Consider the following 19,440-nt stretch of genomic DNA (forward strand, 5'->3'; position numbering starts at 1 on the left):
CGTCCCACAACAGTGGTATCGTCAGCGAACTTGATGATGGAGTTTGCACTATGACCAGCTACGCAGTCATGAGTATAGAGTGAGTACAGCAGGGGGCTGAACACGCAGCCTTGAGGTGCTCCCGTGCTGATTGTTATCGAGTCTGACACATTTACACCAATACGAACAGACTGTGGTCTGTGAATGAGGAAGTCGAGGATCCAATTGCAGAGGGATGCGCAGAGACCCAGTTCTGTGAGTTTGGTAACCAGGTTGGAGGGGGTGATTGTATTAAATTCCGAGCTGTAATCAATGAATAACAGCCTGACATGAGTTTTTGTTGTCCAAATGTTGTTGTACAGTCTCACATCGGAAGGTTTAATCAACAATTGGTCAGGGACTGATATCAATTTGCTCCTTTGTAGCTGAGTTCCTTTTTTTTTCTACAGTCACATGACATTTTGTTTAAGGAAAAATGGTATACAAAAGCAGTTATGCTAATTAGTAACAGATTTATGTAATCACCAAAACCAAGTGGTTCAATTAACCTTAAAGTAAGCACGTGATTTTTTGCTTTGCTAAGCTGAAAGCTATGGATTTGTCTTCAGATATGTTGGACACAGCAGTACTTTCTGTAAGAACAAACAGTTACACGTGCTGCACCAGGCTAATTTGGATAATACAGGCCCACCTCCAATTTTCCGGCACCCTTGGTTACAGAGCTTTTCAGGATTATCTGTTTTGCTGTACTAGCAGAGGTAAAGGCCTCTTAGAGGACTCCAATGGTACCAGAATGCCTAGACCACGGGGGAGACGTGATATTTGTCCGCAAATTCAGCTATGGGTGCGGTTCCAGAGTCCCGGCTGCAAGGAATGAATTCAGTCCACCAATTGGCACGGAAGTCCTGATAAGGTTTGAGATCGGCTTGGGCACCACATTTCCGGGAGGGGGAGGGGGGGGGGGGGTTCGTGTGTGCTCCCACGATTTTGTCCGGATTAAAGGATGCGCTGAGCCACAATTGCCAGAAAATCAGTAGTGGCCCTGTATTTATAGTGATTTTGGGTGTTCCTGTTAGATTTTTTTTTTTTGAGCGCTTTATATTAATTTCACTTTGTTTACACAGGCGGCGGAACAGGGAAGGCCTCCTGAACATACCAGTAAATTCTATGCCAAGGGAGCGCTACAGTATTTAGTGCCCATTCTCACTCAGACATTGACTAAACAGGTAACTAAGATAACAAAGATGCATTAACTCAACTTGCAATATCTGATAATGTGCTAATTGTGCTACCTTCGTTTCATTTAGAAATGTTTATGATAGAAACAATAAAAATATTTCATAGCTTATTAGCTATTTTTGGCATGTTTTGGTGCAGAACAAGTAAATTGGGTTTTGGTAAATTTTACGACAATAGCAATTTCTGTTTCGACCCCTCCTGTTTTTTTATTGCAATCAATTCCTGTGCCTTTGTTCTCTATTTCTGAAAATATTAATTGTAAATTCAGAATGTCTATATGATCAGATGTGGCTGACCGAGTGCATCAATATAGTGTGTTGTTAAAATTAATTTATTCTTTCACTATTAGGATGAAAATGATGACGACGATGATTGGAATCCATGCAAAGCTGCTGGTGTTTGTCTTATGTTACTGGCAACCTGCTGTGAGGATGACATCGTCCCACATATACTTCCATTTATTAAGGAACACATCAAAAATCCAGATTGGAGGTACAGAGATGCAGCCGTGATGGCATTTGGCTCTATTCTGGAAGGACCTGAACCCAATCAACTTAAACCACTTGTGGAACAGGTAAAAGTATATCCTACTGCAGTTGCATTTTCAGTCAATGTCAAGAGGTTACTAGAAATCTAATATACTGTGTTTTGAAATTGTCATGTTATGGCTTAGTTATAAATAGTTGGATATTAAGTGTGTGTGCTCTCAGTTGATTATTTCTTAAACATAGAGATATGGCTTTGTAGCTGCATTTGACATTGGATATTGTCAAATTAATCACTAACATTGATGCTACAGTATTCACAGCAGCAATAATTTACTCCAGCAACTTCTGACAGGTTAGAGTTGCCAAAAGTAAATATTTGATTCTTTTGGTCATCATTTTTGAAGTATTCATAGTCAATATTTCTAAATTCACTTTTGGTTGCAGGCAATGTCCATGCTGATTGAGCTAATGAAAGATCCTAGTGTTGTGGTTCGGGATACTACAGCCTGGACTGTGGGGCGAATTTGTGAGTTGCTTCCTGAGGCTGCCATCAATGACATGTACCTGGCTCCCTTGCTGCAGTGTCTTATTGAAGGTCTAGGAGCTGAACCCAGAGTGGCTTCTAATGTTTGTTGGGTAAGTTGCTTGTCTGTTATGAGAACAATTGTAAAGTTGTTTGACTTCAGCTTGATGCCCATTCATGTTAAGAATGAAGTTGAAAGCTACAAGCATGTGACTAAACCTTGGTTTTCGTGATGTTCAACCTTTCTCCTGATGGCAATGAATTTGGTTGTGCAAAGGGAAATTACAGGCAATACTATTAACACCAGTACCACTCAGATTTTATCCATTTTTAATAAGATAGAATAATTTACTATGTAGTTGTACATTTTACTGAAATGATGTTCATGAGTTCTAAACGGGACGACAGATGGCACAATGGGCTAAGTGTTCGGCTGGCGACCGGAAGGTAGTCGGTTCGAATCCCGCTTGGAGTGCATACTGTCGTTGTGTCCTTGGGGCAAGACACTTCACCCACCTTTGCCTGTGTGTAAATGTAATGTAATTTTGTGAAGCACTTTGGGGTCAATGCAAGTTGACTAAAAATGTGCTATATAAATAAGATTATTTTTTTTAAATTTATAAACATGGACTTTAGGATGAATCTACAAAATGTATATCTGTAAAGCTGCCATTATTTACAGCTGTAAATTTTCACTCCCATTAGTTACAAATGCCATTTAATGCCCAGCTGTGTTTGAAAAACCATTGTTTGCTTGCAGGTTTAATGCAGTGGGGCTGGGTGATGGGAATCTGAATTCGGGTATTGAATGAAGTTAGAATCTAGCAGTGTTTTAGGATGCTCGAGGCTGCCAATGATTGCATCCATAGTTTCATACAGTGAAAGGCCAAGATTCCATGGTCTAACCAATATCTTGGAATACATTGGATAATAATGACTTGGGCAACCAGAAAATGGTCAAAGATTGATCTGTAGAGTTGGTGGATTTTGAATATTTCTTTGCCTATTTATCCTTTTATCCTTTATATGTACCAATTCTCTCTCCCAAATTAATGTAGATATAACTAGCACTTAAACATTTTAGTCATCATTAATGTACTTTTAACAACTCTTGAGTGTGTTGTGATCTTTCTCCATAGGCATTCTCCAGTTTAGCAGAAGCTGCTTATGAAGCTGCAGACGTAGCAGATGATCAAGAAGAGCCTGCAACCTATTGTTTGTCATCATCGTTTGAATTGATAGTTCAAAAGCTGCTGGAAACTACTGATCGGTAAGAGATTTGTCCTTGATATATCCTTCATCTAGTCAGTGTAGTGGGATTGAAACAAATGAGTAATTTGTCACCTTGTGATTAGGCTTCATTACTATGCGTAAGGTGCACAAAGGAAGATTTGTTGTAAATCTTAAAAGTTGGGGCTGATATTTTGCAGTGGCTTCATACTTGCTAATTTCTGTTTTTTTTTTTGTTTTTTTTATTGTGTTAATCCCTGCACATATTGTGGGTTTATTCTGACTGGTCTGATGGCTTACTGAGCGACTAAGAAATAACGTGTTACAGTTGTGCTCCACTAAGTTTAATGTTCTTGTTTAGACCTGATGGACATCAAAATAACTTGAGGAGTGCTGCATATGAGGCATTGATGGAGATAGTCAAGAACAGTGCAAAGGACTGCTATCCAGCTGTGCAGAAAACAACTCTGGTTATCATGGAAAGACTACAGCAAGTTTTACAAATGGAGGTGTGTCTGTTAATTCATGTGTGGTGACTAAAACCTACTTTGATCTTTTTAGCTTTCATGTTTCTCCATTCCTGCTTTAAAATTGAGTCGCCATATAAAATAGTGTGTGGTCGTTTGAATGCATTGCAAGTAGAATTGACGTGTGGATGGTGTAGGTCTTCATGAATTGTAACAGTCAATCATGCTTTTGTGTCCCATTTTAATTGACAGCAAACCTTGTAATGTAAAAGAAGGTTAAAGCCTCTTTGTAGAGTACTTGGAGAGTATCTAAATCGCCATTGTCTTAAATCAAAATTGTCCTTCGATAATGCTGCCTCTGCTTTAAGTTCTCTGCTGTATCTTTAGCAGAAGAGCTTTCAATTTTTTTGGGCAGCATAATAGAAGTGGTAACAAACCGTCCTTACCGCTTAACAATGAAACTTGCCCTAGATGAAGTGATGCATCACTAACGTACATAGTAGGATGCTGTGCAGTCTCAAAAGGGGCAGCTGCACAAATGCAAAAAACAAAATTCTCTGGCACTTGGGTGTTGCAAAAGCTTGTGTATATTGTCCACCCTGTCTTACTTGAAGCTGGTGGTCTTGTTCCACCATTTAAACCCAATTCAGGAATATTTATTTCGACAATTTGATGGTGTGACTTTGTGGTTTCTAAATGATAGATGCAATGATCCAGCTCATAATATTCCCTTGTGACACCTGTTTGATAAAATGTTGACCTTATTTTTGTTTCAGTCGCACATTCAAAGTACCTCGGACAGAATTCAATACAACGATCTTCAGTCTCTCCTGTGTGCTACCCTACAGGTAACTCTTCTCTCATTGTTGTGATTTTGGTCATTGTGCTTTTACGTAAGTGTACTTTTGCTGCTGTCTTGTGTTTGGGTTACATGGTTGGGATTTTGATGCTTAGTATAGTATATATTATGGCATAACAGGGTCTAAACCTCGGAGCTCAAAGTTACATTTTTTGCCTATCAAAGTGCATCAAAAGAATCATTTTCTTTAAGAATATATTTTGGTTATGTTTTCTTAAATTTGCTACTTTGAACACTTATCTCTGATGACAAGTTCATGCACCACTCAGAAACATGATGGTGATTATGAATATCTGAGGCAGTGTAAAATTATATATATATTTTAATTTGCAATGTTATTCCCCTTTTACAACGTTTCCTTTCTGGCCCTTAGAATGTTCTAAGGAAGGTCCAGCATCAGGATGCTCTGCAAATTTCAGATGTGGTGATGGCATCTTTGCTTAGGATGTTCCAGAGCACTGCTGGCTCTGGGGGGGTACAGGAAGATGCTCTGATGGCTGTCAGCACCCTTGTTGAAGGTACGTCTTGTTCAAGATTGAGGAGGAAATATAAAGGTTTTCTGACTTCAGCTACCATCAGTAATTTAGACGTTTCAAGATGTGTTAAATAATGCGATACTTGTAACTTAAGAGCTTTCCATCTACATAGATGATAATAATAACATTTTCTTTCTGCTTTAGTCTAGAAATGACCTCAACACTTTCCATTGTTAAACTTTTTGTTGTGATTTTCCTCATTCATGCTGTGGAAGCCAAATGTCCACTTCACAGCAGGAATTTTTGCAGTAATTTGGGAAGTGAACTTTATCCTCTAATAAGAGAGGGTGAGATGACAAGCAATTGTCTGGATCCCTCCAGCTTCCAGCTGTCTCTTTTGCAGTCACCACGTGCTTTGCCTCTGACCTTAGACTATATTTGAGATAAAGTGTGTGACTGCGCCGTGGAATGGAATCCAGGTGACACTCTCCCCTAATGTGTGCCGTGCCGAAAGCTTGGATTCTAGCTCCTCAACTGATCAGCTAATGCTTGCTGCAGATATGCCCTCACTGCTGTCAACGCCCTTGTTGATGGTACGCCTTAACCCAACCATCTGTTCCCAATTAATTAGAATCTAACTATTTTGATCGTATATTTTGCAGTACTAACGTACTTTAATTTAAATTTATTAATCAGAAAGGACTATGGATAAATGCCTCCCATTCACTTACCTGCAACTGTAACATTACGCTTCAGCACAAACCAACAAAATAGGTTGTGAAGATAGTCACAACCTGGCACTCTCCATTCAGTTCTTTGCAAGTGTCACAGCCATGGTCAGTTCTGCTGAGGGTCAATTATTTTTCGGCTTCAGTGCTTGATATAATTCTATTCCCTACAAGTATCTTAATTATGGCAGATTGTTGCTCCTTTAGGCAGGAGTTTATGCAACAAAAAAATCCATTATCACAGCACTGTCCACTGAAACAATCCATAATGTGTTTTATAGGCAGCTGTACATGTCTTTGTGGAGTCTGTATGTAGTACATGTATTTTACCTCGTGCTTGGGTTTTTTTACCAGCTTCACAAGATGTGGCGGTTTGTTTGTTTGCCACTGTAAATTGCCCCTAGTGTCAATAAGAGGCATGAGGATTGGGGCTGGCTTATATTGATGTGTGGAACAATGGATTACATGGAAAATGAAGTGGTTGCACTGAGCTGGCATCCACTTGATTTCAATCACTAATGTGCCTATTTTCTAATTGTAAGAGGAAACCAAATGCTCTAATACCTTGTTGAGGAGCATTTGTTTTTAAGTGCTTTTTGATTATTCCTATAAAAACATTTACTGAATTACGTTAGTATCTGCAGAAGTGTAGAAAGTAGATTGTTAACGATGCCAAGATTGCCTGATTCAGAGCAGTACAAAATTGTGCATGTACCATTTGCTTTTATAGTGCTGGGTTCAGAGTTCTTGAAGTACATGGATGCCTTTAAACCATATCTAGGGATTGGACTGAAGAATTATGCAGAATATCAGGTAGGAATCTGATACCTTTTTAATTAAAGGTGGTAATATTGGAATGGTTATGAAAATTTTGCTGGGCCTAACACTGCAGCTGTTTCTGTTTTTAATCTCCTCTCTCTCCTCTCTCTCTCCCCCCCCCACCCCCCACAAACAGTTATCTTAGACGGTTTTGTTTTTTGTTGTTGGGGAGTAAGATCACATTGGATATGCAGCACAAGCTGTTCATTTAACCCACAGTCCATGAGCTATTGTTGCGCCATTCCTGCTGCTAAATCTTTGTGTTATCAAACCCTTCACTTGTTTGTCCAGCTGACCTTTGTACCTCTCCATACTACTGCATTATGTGGTAGTAAGTTTAATTTTGCTCCTGGTGTTTGGGCAATATTTGCCAGTCCTGTGATTTTTTTGGGGGAATAATCTCTGCCCACTCTTATCAGCCTTTTATAATTTTACATTCCTTGCTCCCTTAATATTGCTTTTTAAAAGTTCTTTTCATTTCAGATTTTAAATATAATTTATCAACACCTGTGGATCCAGCACTGATCTTTGTGGAACATCACTGCCCACCGCCTTTATTCTCAAGAGTCGAGAGTGTTTTATTGTCATGTGTCCCAGATAGAACAATGAAATTCTTAGTTCCTGCTGCACAACATAATATGTAAACATAGTACACTGTAAACAATATGTTTCAGATTCACTATCCTCAGGAGAATTTTTTTTCCATCATTAATGCTAATTTCACAGGCATTCCTCCTGAGGATAGTGAATCTGGAATTCCAGAGGATGGTGGTGGGACAGATGGAAACATTGTGGAACTTGTCAGCAAGGCTGGCAGTTAAAATGTGGTAGTTACAGCATCGGTGGTACTGTTGCAAGATGAAAAGGAGCTCTAATTGACGATTGCAAAGATGAACAGTTATTGAGTAGGATCTGACTTGGCAAAGTAGTTCTGAGCGTTTTTGAAACTCATGGTTATTTTTGTTGAAGGTTTGTCTTGCAGCAGTGGGCCTTGTTGGTGACTTGTGCAGAGCGCTGCAGTCAAACATGCTGCCTTTCTGTGATGAAATGATGCAGCTGCTGTTGGAGAATCTGGGGGTGAGTTTATACACTTTTACATTCTTCCTGTCTACCTTTACATGGTTACAATTTTACTCTCTGCAATGCAAAATCCTCTACAAATATCTGATTAGTAAATGAAAGGACTGAAGGGTACTAATGTGATGTAGTATTTAAATCTAAGGTGTGTGAGTGTTACTTTAAGATGATTTTGAATCATTATGAATTACACAGCAGTGGATATAATATCTCCCCTTTCTTTCCAGAATGAAAACGTTCACCGGTCTGTTAAGCCACAGATTCTATCTGTGTTTGGAGATATTGCCCTAGCTATTGCAGGAGAATTTAAGAAATATCTAGATATTGTCCTGGACACACTTCAGCAGGCTTCCCAGGCCCAGGTAGACAAAGTAAGTACAGCACGGACATTTTTAACCTTTCTAATTCTGGCTTTGAAAACTATGGTGTTTCATCCAGTTGTTAAGATAGAGTTGCTGCCTTGCAGCGCTGGAGACCCGGGTTTGATTCCGACTTTAGGTGCTGTCTGTACAGACTTTGTAGGTTCTCCCCGTGACTGCTTGGAGTTTCTCCAAGATCTTCAGTTTCCTCCCACAATCCAAAGTCGTACAGGTTTGTAGGTAAATTGGCTTGGTAAATGTAAAAAGTGTCCCTAGTGTGTGTGGGATAGTGTTAATATGCAGGGATCGCTCAGCACGGACTCGGTGGGCCAAAGGGTCTGTTTCCGCACTGTATCTAAACTAAAGTTTATATTGGGTTGTAATTTAGAAAGTTGACATCATGGCATATTGCTTTTCAGACAGGCTTTGCATCTGTTAAATTGTGAGATTTTAATTTTGCACTTTTTTTTCAATGTAAAGGAATGATTCTTTTAGTTTACATTAGATCTTGAAAGATGCATTTGGCTTTTACCTGAACTACTGACCCTTCCATGTGTCATCTGTTACAACTCTAATTTCTTTTTAGACAGATTATGATATGGTGGATTACCTGAATGAACTAAGAGAAGGTTGCCTGGAAGCATATACTGGCATTATTCAGGGTCTGAAGGGTGACCAAGAGAATGTACACCGTAAGTTGAATTGTATACTAGACCAAGTGGAACACGTCGGGTCCCGTCCCCTCAACGCGCGGTTGCGGGGGGCGCGGCGCCACACACACTAACCACCCCACACACACACACATTAACCACCCCCCTTGATATTATATTAATATTATTAATTGGCTCCTTTTACCCCATCCCTGCCCTATTCACTGACGCATGGCCTCCAACTTGCAGGCTCGTCTAGAGAGTGAGGACAGAGAGAGAAGGAGGGAAGAGGGGGGGAAAGGGCCCAGGTGAGAGAGAGGTGGGGAAGAGAGGGGGAGGGGGGAGGAGTCCCGGGCTGAGCCGAGGGGGCGAGAAGGGAGGGGGAGAGACACAAGCCAAGGAGCGAACGAGTGTCGACTAAAGGAGCGCAGGTTGGGCCGAAGCAGACTGGGCGGGCTGCAGGCATGCTTCGACGAAAGCTCTCGGGAAATCCGAACCGAGGCACGAGCGTGCGTCGACCATAGCTCTCGGGTGCTCCTCGGCAGCTCTCGGATGCTCTCGGGAAACCCGAGCCGAGGCGCGAACGTGCTTAGACCAAAGCTCTTGGGAGTTCGACAGGGCGACTTTTGAACAACGGGGGGAGGAGGGAGGGTTTGTAGGTGACGTCAGTCGCAGCACGAGCAGACGGCAGATCCATTGTCACGTCATCGGCAAAAAAAAAACAGTTTTAAATTGAAAGTTGGATTAAATTTGTGAACATTTTAATTAATTATTCAAGAAATAAAGCAGGAAATTTTCAGGTAAGCCTATTTTTGACTTCAGGGGGTCAATATGTAAAAATGTTCCCGTTAGCGAACATCTCGTTTCTTCAAGTAGATGTGATCACACACAGACAAATATATACACACACACACGCACATCCAAGATCAGAGTTTTATAATTATAGAGATGATAACATTTATAAATTCAAAAGTTATTAGATTTAGTAAACTGCAAATACTTTCTTGTTTGCAGCTGATGTCATGTTGGTACAACCAAGAGTAGAATTCATTCTTTCCTTTATTGATCACATTGCGCGAGATGAAGATCATACTGATGGAGTTGTAGCTTGTGCTGCAGGACTGATAGGGTAAGTATGCTTGTTTTAAGGATTTGTGTGATTTAGTTAAACCTGCATTCGAGAATTATATTTAATTACTATTTACCTATTTCGAAGGATACTCTTCAGCTAAGTTGCTGCATCGATTCATTGGAGACAAAAGGGCTCCAGGTGCTGAAATCTGGAGCAAAAAAAGTAACTGCTGGAGGAGCTCAGCAGATTAGGAAGCATTAAGGGCCTGTCCCACCAGCATGCGGCGAGCGCGACCTAGCGTGGTCGCTTGAGCCATACGGCCTCGCGGGGCCGGTCCCACTTCGATCGCCAGAGCCGTATGGAGTTGTGCGGGGCTGGTCCGGACATCGCACGGGGCTCCGAAAAACTGACACTGTCCAAAAAATACCGCGCGGCAACGGCCTACCGGCCCGCAGCCGCATTGAGGCCGTACGCAGCGTCTGGGCGGTGTCCGCAGCGTCTTGACGGCGTACGCCTAATGCGTGGCGTTGTGCGATGACGTCACCGCCTGGCGTGCCGTTGCGTGATGACGTAACCGCCCGACGCCGTGCGCCGTCCAAATTCAGTCTGTCCGCCTCCTGCCCAGCTGATTGGTGAGTATGGTGTCGGGACCAGCTCCAGAGGGCTCCACGGTTGGAAGTGGGACCGGCCGTGCAGTTGGAAGTGGGACCGGCCCAGCGAGGCCATACGCCTCAAGCCATCACGTTTGGTCGGTGCTCGCCGCATTCTGGTGGGACAGGCCCTTTAGTGGAGGGAAAGAAATGGTCAAAATCTCATTCGACACCCTGAATCATTGCTTTATGTAAGGTTTCAACTGAAATATCAACCGTTCCTTTCCCTCCACGGATGCTGACTAGTCCACTGAGTTCCTTCAGCAGTTTGTCTTGCATGGAATAACTCGCACTTTCTAAGCATCCTTTGAATATAAATTTTGGTTCTATGTGTGCCCTTTAAAAATGTTCTGTCAGTCATACCAATCTTCTGATGAGATTCTCAGAAAATAACTGCTTTAAGTAGCTATTAGCTTCTGTAATATTGGGGATTTTTGCATTTAATTTCCACAATTTTGTCTTAGTGATTTGTGTACAGCATTTGGGAAGGATGTACTGAAACTAGTTGAAGCCAGGCCTATGATTCATGAACTTTTGACTGAAGGAAGACGATCAAAAACAAACAAAACTAAAACATTGGCCACATGGGCTACTAAAGAGCTTCGAAAACTGAAAAATCAAGCTTGGTAAGATATATATTTGCAGGGCTCTCACTTAACTTTTTTTCCCTGTTGCCAGCCGGGCAACCTAGGCAGATTTTTAGGTTTCCAAATGACAGCTTAGGTGGTCATTTAAGACATGCTTGCATGACATATGCACGATAATGTGCTCGGACGAAGTGCGTAGTTACCAATCGGAATTATGTTCAATGAAACATTCACATATTATTTCTGCTTCAAATAAAGTCACAAACTAAACATATTCACCAATTAAGACATTATATATACGACAATGACATGCAGCAAAATTATAATACAGTATATACAGTTTCTCAACTTTTTACACTTGCAATGAATGCAATTTCTATTATTTCTTTCCACTTCCAAACAAAAATGTGGTTGGATTATTCAGCGTACGATCAACCTCAGTGAGACCATGCTCAGGCTTGGCGATCGCTTCGCACAACACCTCCACTAAGAGTTTGCAATAACCAACCTGATCTCCCAGTGGCTCAGCACTACAACTCCCCCTCCCATTCCGAATCCGACCTTTCTGTCCTGTGCCGCCTCCATGGCCAGAGTGAGGCCCACGTAAATTGGAACAGCACCTCATATTTTGTTTGGGTAGTTTACACCCCAGCGGTATGAACATTGACTTCTCCAATTTCAGATAGTCCTTGCTTTCTCCCTCCTTCCCCTCCCATTCCCAGCACTCCCACGGCCTACCCCGACATCAGTCTGAAGAAGGCTCTCGACCCGAAACGTCGCCTATTCCTTCGCTCCATAGATGCTGCCGCACCCGCTGATTTTCTCCAGCTTTTTTGTCTACCAACGGGATCCCACTACTGGCCACATCTTCCCATCTCCCCCGTCGGTTTTCCGCAGAGACAGCTCCCTCCGTAACTCCCTGGTTAATTCGCCCCTTCCCACCCAAACCACCCCCTCTCCTGGCACTTTCCCTTGCAACCGCAGGAAATGCTACTCTTGTCGCTTTACCTCCCCCCTTGACTCCATTCAAGGACCCAAGCAGTCTTTCCAGGTGCGGCAGAGGTTCACCTGCACCTCCTCCAACCTCATCTATTGCATCTGCTGCTCTAGGTGTCAGCTGCTCTACATCGATAAGACCAAGCGTAGGCTTGGCAATCACTTCGCACAACACCTCCGCTCGGTTCGCAATAATCAACCTGATCTCCCGGTGGCTCAGCACTTCAACTCTCCCTCCCATTCCGAATCCGACCTTTCTGTCCTGGGCCTCCTCCATGGCCAGAGTGAGGACCACCGTAAATTGGAGGAGCAGCACCTCATATTTCGCTTGGGCAGTGTACACCCCAGTGAACATTGACTTCACCAATTTCAGGTAGTCCCTGCCTTCTCCTTCCCTTCCCAGCTCTCCCTCAGCCCACTGCCTACGCCTCTTCCTTACTTCTTCCCGTAAAAATTATACGTTGATAACTTTGGTTACTAAAAAAAAAATAAACTATCCATTTTCAGTCTTAAATCTCTCAAGTCCCCCTTTACAGCTACTGTATGTTTTAATTCTGTTCAAGACTATGGGGCAGTACATTGGCCATAAAGTTGCTACCTAAAAGTGCCAGAGACCCGGAATTGATCCTGAATATGGGTGCTGTCTGTATGGAGTTTACTCCTTTTCCCCTTTGATCGCATGGGGTTTCTCCGGGTGCTCGTTTCCTTCCACAATCCAAAGGTGTGCAGGAACCTTTTTCAGACCCAACCCAAAACATAATATTTTCCCTTTGTCCAGAGATTCTGTCTGACCTGTTGAGTTACTCCAGCTCTTTGTGTCTATCTTCAGTTTAAACCAGCATCTGCAGTTCCTTCCTACACACACGATAGTATACGACAGAACTTTATCAATCCCAGGAGGGAAATTGTGTATTTGTGTGTGGGTATATGTAATGCGTGCACACACACAGAGTTATATATTCATATATAAATATACACTGTTGTTTTCTCGTTTATAACATTGTTTACAGAGTATTATGTTTACACATTCTGTTGTGCTGCTGCAAGTAAGGATTTCATTGTTCTAACTGGGACGTGAGAGAATAAAACACTCTTGACTCTTGGCTTACGTCGCTAATGTGTGGGATAGAACTAGTGTACGGGTAATCATTGGTTGGCGTGGACTCGGTGGGCCGAGAGTTATGGAGAATAACTTTGAGAGTTATGATTTGGTGGGTTGGAAAGATCAATAGAATTGTATTTGTTAAATTACACACCACTATCAAGAGGGGTGGCACAGCTTGTAGAGGTTCTGCCTCATAGTGCCAGAGACCCAGTTTGATCCATACCTCTGGTGCTATCTGTGGAGTTTGCACGTTCTCCTGTGACTGTGGGGTTCCCTCCTGGGTGCTGTGGTTTCCTCCCACATCCCAAACACATGAAGGTTTTTGTAGGTTAATTGGCCTCTGTAAACTGCCACTGGTGTGCAGAGAGGATGAGAAAGTGGGAAAACATGGAACTAGTGTGAAAAGGTGATCGATAGTTGGGTTTGACTCGATGGGCCAAAGGGCCTGTTAGCATGCTGTATGTTTCAACTCTATTTAACTGAGTTGAGTGGTTTGAGAACTGATGTTTTGTCAAGTTGCTGGTAAATTTCAGCCTTGTTCTTCCGTTGCAGATTCCTGACAGCAATGGGATGAGGAAGACACCTGAGACCCCACTGGAATTCTCAAATCTTTGGAACAGAAGTGAGGAGTGTGCAAGGATGTTGAATGTTTGAGAATGTGCGAATGAGTGAGTGAGGTTTGCATCACACCGCCTGATCCAGCTGTATCCAGGACTGAACGTCAAAACAAAGGCCATTGTAACCTGCAACAAGAACGAGTGAAGTCCCCTTCTGTCAAAACAATGGGAGCGCTTTAAGAAAATTCCAAAAGGATTATGAACATGCTGCTGGGAGGAAAATTGGATCCTCAGCCTGGCTGATGTAATCGTATTACATGGAAATTCGTGCATGAATAATGAGGTTGAGGTTCTTGGTCAGGGATGAGTGTGTGTGAGTGAGAAGGCATACACTTTCTCTACTTCAGATTCATTACAATTTACTTAAAATGGTTAGCATTTGCATTAAAGAGTTGAATCTACTGAAGCAGCACAAAAAAAGAATTGAATGAGAGTTACTCTTATTGGGAAACACTGATGAATGCTCAGAGCTTCCTTGTGCGAAGCTTTCAGTTAGTCTTCAGCCTAGTTTAAGGAGATGGTATCCCTTTTTTTAAATAGCTTGCATTGGCTATATTTTAAACCATTTGAATCGGATCCACGCTACATGCCATTTAACCTATTCCAACTATTTTTGAAAATATCCATATAGTTTCTCTAAAATACAATTTTGTATAGACCTTTAGAAAAGGTGGCCTATTTTTAGCAGTGTTACTGCCATTTGCTTTGGAAAAATAGATGCATTGTGTTCTACGAGAAGGCTGGGATGGCTAAATGGTATGTTTTGGTGTTTTTCCATACTTCTAAATTCAATGCATGTAGGCTAACAAAGGGATTGCGGTCAAGCAACTATGGTGGCTGGGTGGGGACAAATAATTTGAAATAGCCCTATAAAATTTGGTGTGATCAGGGTGGCAATTATAAACCCTCAATTTTGTCACCATCACCATCTTTGCTGACCAGATATTTTTGAATTGACGTCTATTTGACCGCAATTAGGCTGAGGGCTTGTCGCTCTTTCTTCACATCATGAAGGATACTATCTCTTTAAAAGACAAAGCCTTTCTTTCCCCTGTGTAAAAAGAAATAAAACTGTGAAAAGTGTAAATGATGCGGAGGGATTTGAAAAGGTTAAATAAATCAAAATAGAAATGCATCATGCCCTAATCTGCCGGATAGCACTTTGGAATCCCTTTCCCCTCCACAATTTGTACTGTAGCAGCCGAAACAACAGAGTGCCAAAGATTTATTAATTGTATTCAGGTCATGCTTTGGATTTCTAAAGAGCTTGGAGGAAAAACAAATCAAATTTCATATTGAAAGTCGGCATATAAAATGCCATTCAAACTGCTTGGTGATCTATCTGCTTTTATTTGATTAGGAAAATAAAAAGGAAAAATTGTGGTATGATGTCTCGCTGCACTTGGTATCAGACATTAACTAAACAAGACACTTATAAACAAAGTGGCATATTTTTTCCAACTAAGTCTGAATTTAAACAAAAGTGTCAAAACATTCCCCAGCACAACTTGTACTTAGTCTTACATTATGTGATCGCTGAAATAAGTACTTGTTCCACACAATAATGTAATCCAACAGAAACAGGGTATTGGATATGTGCCTTAGTGTCAGAGGTTAATGCAATTTGGTGGAGTTTCATACCACTTCAGTGTAGGCTGAGAAGAGAGGCACCATGTATTTACACTGGCAAAAGGGTGTTTTATCCAGTTAATAATTGCTTACTGGGAAAGGTCTGGGCCTTTTCATGCCTTTATTTTGTACTTGGAGATCGTACTGATGGGGAATTCTGATCATTCCTCAGTGCTACCTGTTGCTGTCCTGTGGGCTTTCAGCTGTAGAAAACAGGATAATAAAGTACACTGAGAAATAGTAAATATCTGTGTCTTTGTTTTTTATGTCCTGGTCAAATTTAGAGTTTTAATGTTTTTTATGAAAACCGCACAATAGATTAATCTGCATCTTCTCGTATCCATCCCCGTTATTGATGAAGCCCAGCATAGGGTGCTTACAATGCTCATGAGACACTGTACTGGAGAGAGTTAAAGCAAATGTTGTAACTATACAAGAGCAACTATGTTTCAGGTAAAAGTAATGCAGTACTTATACTGTATAAAAGTAATGTTTTTCTTGTCTGTGGAGCACTAAACGTACTTCCAAGTGGTTATTTGGGAAAGAGGAGGCTAAATTAGAGATGGTAACACTAGCTCACATCACTCCCTGTGTATGCAGTTGCTCACTTTCAGTAGCTGGCGAATATTACTCTGTATTGGAGCATAATATGTCATTAAGATGCATGGTAGGATGGCGATCTGAAGATCCTCCTTGTCCCATGGCTCAGATGAACTAAACATGGGTCAGATGCATAGAATTTTAAGACAAGACTGCTGGTATGAGGCAAAGTACCAATTAGGGTTCTCTAACCTTAGAAATCTAATTATCCCTAGTGTGTAGGATAGTACTGTATGGGTAATTACTGGTTGGTGTGGACAGTGGGCCACAGGGGCTGTTTCCACACTATCTCTAAACTAAATAAACAATCATATAGTTAAGTTTATTTGTCACACATACGAGATGTGCAGTGAAATGAAAAGTGGCAATACTTGCATATAGGAATAGTATACCGAGACAGTATACAAGAGTTGCCATGTTTTGGTGTGATTTTTCATGATTCATGTCTAAGTTGCTAGAAATCTAGAATTTTTAATCTGGCCATAAAGGCATCACTAGGTTGGCCTGACCAAGCAAAGTTATTAGTGGTCCGAGTTTAGTTTAATGGGAGGTTTCACTGCAGTCTGGTCACGACCCATGACCCGTACTGTTGCTATGCTACTCCAACTGGAGTACATGCGATGAACTGCAGGTAGGCACTTACCATTGTTTCCAGCGTAGAGGGCCCGTTAAAACCCGCCGAGATTGTCAGTTTTTGCGCTGTAAATAATTATGGAAATCGGGATAAGCGTGAGAGACATTTAGGCTATTTCAGAATTCTAAAAGTGAGGAGAAATGACGGTAGATAGAAGCGAGAGCTGAAGGGACAACAACAGCCAGAGTGCTTGGCGAACATTTGTCGTTTGCTCACTGTATTTCATCACCTAAGGCATTATTTGTGTTTTTTCTTGATTCATTTGGCATCTATAAAGTTTCAGAAGTGAGAAATCTGGCTGTAAATTTTTTAAATCGCCCATGGTTCTCATGTGGGTTTTTACATACAAAAAGAAAATGCCTCTGAAACAAAATTTACAGCCAGATTTATCACTTCTGAGACTTTTTAGATACCAACGGAATCAAGAAAAAACACAAATAATGCCTTACTGTTGATGAAATGCAGTTAGCAAACTTGATAATTCCCAGTATTTTCAATTCCTATATCTGCATGGCCAAGGTACACAAAAATGCTGGAGAAACTCAGCAGGTGCATCATCTATGGAGCGAAGGAAATAGGCAACATTTCGGGCCAAAACCCTTCTTAAAAATTCTGCACGGCCAATGTTTGCCAAGCACTTTAGCTGCTGTTGTCCCTTCAGCTATCGCTTGTCTGCCTTCATTTCGCTTCATTTTTGGAATTCTGAAGTTGGGTACATGTCTCTCACACTTCCACAATTTTTTACAGCGCAAAAATTCAAACATTTTGGCGGGTTTTTAACAGGTAGGAAAGTACGCGTTTCTTGCATAATAACATCTATGTCCTCCAGATGGATTGAGCGGCTCCGTGCATCAAGCCCTACGACCCAGTGACCTTACATGTAACCCCCTATTGTCACATAAATTGAGGTACAGGGAAAAGCTTTTTGTGTGCTAACCAGTCAGCAGAAACTCAACACATGATTACAATTGATCCATTTACAATGTATCGATACATTATACAGGAATAATGTTTTGTGCAAAGAAAAGCCAGCAAAGTCCAATCAAGGATAGTCCGAGGGTCATCAAAGCGGTAGATAGTAATTCAGCACTGGTTGTGGTAGGATGATTCAGTTGCCTGATAACAGCTGGGAAGAAACTGTCCCCGAATCTGGTGCTGTGCATTTTCACGCTTCCATTCTTTTTGCCTGATGGGAGAAGAGGGAGTGGCCAGGGTGTGACTGGTGTTGCAGGATAGCTGCACTCTTGTGCAGCTGCAGGCAGTGTCCGATCCACATGCAGGGCCTAAAGTGGCACACTGACGTCTCAATGCGGACACATTGACCTGTGACCGTCGAGCCACACTTCACCCGGCCACCATTCAGTCTTTGTGCATCGGGGTTGAAGCACCTTGAAGCACGCAGAGCGTTTTTGATGGCGCAGGAGGCAAGACCTCAATCCGCTTCCTGGCAGCTCATTCCATATACCTACCACTCTGGAAAAAGTTGCCACACTCACCTTAAACCTATATCTGGTTCTTGATTTCCCCAACCTTGGGTAAAAGACTCTTCACCCCATCCCTCTCATGATCTTTTCACCTCTATTAGATCACTCATCAGTCTCCTGTTCTCCTGGGAGTTAGCCTGCCCAACCTCTCCCTATCACTCAGACCCTCAAGTTCCGGTAATATCCTGAAATTTTCTCTGCACTCTTTCCAGCTTCACAACATACTGCAGGGTGACCTAAACTGAAGACAACACTAACCCTAACGTAGCCTCACCATCTTTTAAAATAATTTCTATACTCTACCCTGACTGAAGAAGGTTAATATATTGATAAACACCCTTATCTGCCTGTGATACCTGTGCTCCTGGATTCTCTGCACTACAACAGTCCACGGGGGCCCTGTTTTTCTCCCTGAATGTTCTCCCTGGTTTGACTTTCCAAAATAAAAACACCATGCACTTATCTGCATTAAACTCAATTCCTCGATCCAATAGCCTACCTGATCGAGATGGGATAGTCCCAGCCTCAATGGCCTCCTCTGGCAGCTTGTTCCATACACCCACCACCCTTTATGTGAAAAAGTTACCCCTCAGATTCCCATTAAATCTTTTCCCCTTCACCTTGAACCTATGTCCTCGATTCCCCTACTCTGGCAAAAGAAAGATTATGTGCATCCACCCAATCTATTCTTCCCATTATCTTATCTTATACACCTCGACAAGATCTCCTCATGCGCTCCGTGGAATAGAGACCCAGCCTACTCAGCCTCTCCCTTTATCTCACAACCTCTGGTTCTGGCAACATCCTTGTTTCGTTAAAGTTAAATGGTTTTCATTCCGGTGAATAGTTACCCTGAGTGTTGCTAGAAACAAAAACCTGTAGTTGCTGCCTCAAAAAGGCTGGCAGTATCATCAAAGACCCACACCATCCTGGCCACACACTCATCTCCCTGCTACCTTCAGGTAGAAGGTACAGGAGCCTGAAGACTGCAACAACCAGGTTCAGGAATAGCTACTTCCCCACAACCATCAGGCTATTAAACCTGGCTCGGACAAAACTCTGATTATTAATAACCCATTTTCTGTTTGCACTTTGTCAGTTTATTTATTCATGTGTGTATATATTTATATTATGGTATAAGGACACACTGATCTGTTTTGTAGTCAATGCCT

General features: G+C 41.9%; 1 protein-coding gene across 1 annotated transcript in view; it reads left to right on the forward strand.

Moving 5' to 3' along the window:
* kpnb1 (karyopherin (importin) beta 1) overlaps positions 1–15,795 on the forward strand; it is a 36,141-nt gene extending 20,346 nt beyond the window's left edge. Inside the window, exons 9-22 of the mRNA XM_055656845.1 lie at positions 1,104–1,205; positions 1,568–1,792; positions 2,151–2,342; positions 3,369–3,499; positions 3,821–3,968; positions 4,703–4,774; positions 5,159–5,303; positions 6,720–6,802; positions 7,778–7,885; positions 8,113–8,256; positions 8,831–8,936; positions 9,909–10,023; positions 11,081–11,242; positions 13,857–15,795. Of these exons, the coding sequence (XP_055512820.1) occupies positions 1,104–1,205; positions 1,568–1,792; positions 2,151–2,342; positions 3,369–3,499; positions 3,821–3,968; positions 4,703–4,774; positions 5,159–5,303; positions 6,720–6,802; positions 7,778–7,885; positions 8,113–8,256; positions 8,831–8,936; positions 9,909–10,023; positions 11,081–11,242; position 13,857 (1,734 nt within the window). The 3' untranslated portion in view covers positions 13,858–15,795. The remainder of the gene's footprint in view (positions 1–1,103; positions 1,206–1,567; positions 1,793–2,150; positions 2,343–3,368; positions 3,500–3,820; positions 3,969–4,702; positions 4,775–5,158; positions 5,304–6,719; positions 6,803–7,777; positions 7,886–8,112; positions 8,257–8,830; positions 8,937–9,908; positions 10,024–11,080; positions 11,243–13,856) is intronic.
* Positions 15,796–19,440: the final 3,645 nt, after the last annotated feature.

Source organism: Leucoraja erinacea, chromosome 27, assembly GCF_028641065.1.
Source record: "Leucoraja erinacea ecotype New England chromosome 27, Leri_hhj_1, whole genome shotgun sequence".
Classification (NCBI taxonomy): domain Eukaryota; kingdom Metazoa; phylum Chordata; class Chondrichthyes; order Rajiformes; family Rajidae; genus Leucoraja; species Leucoraja erinaceus.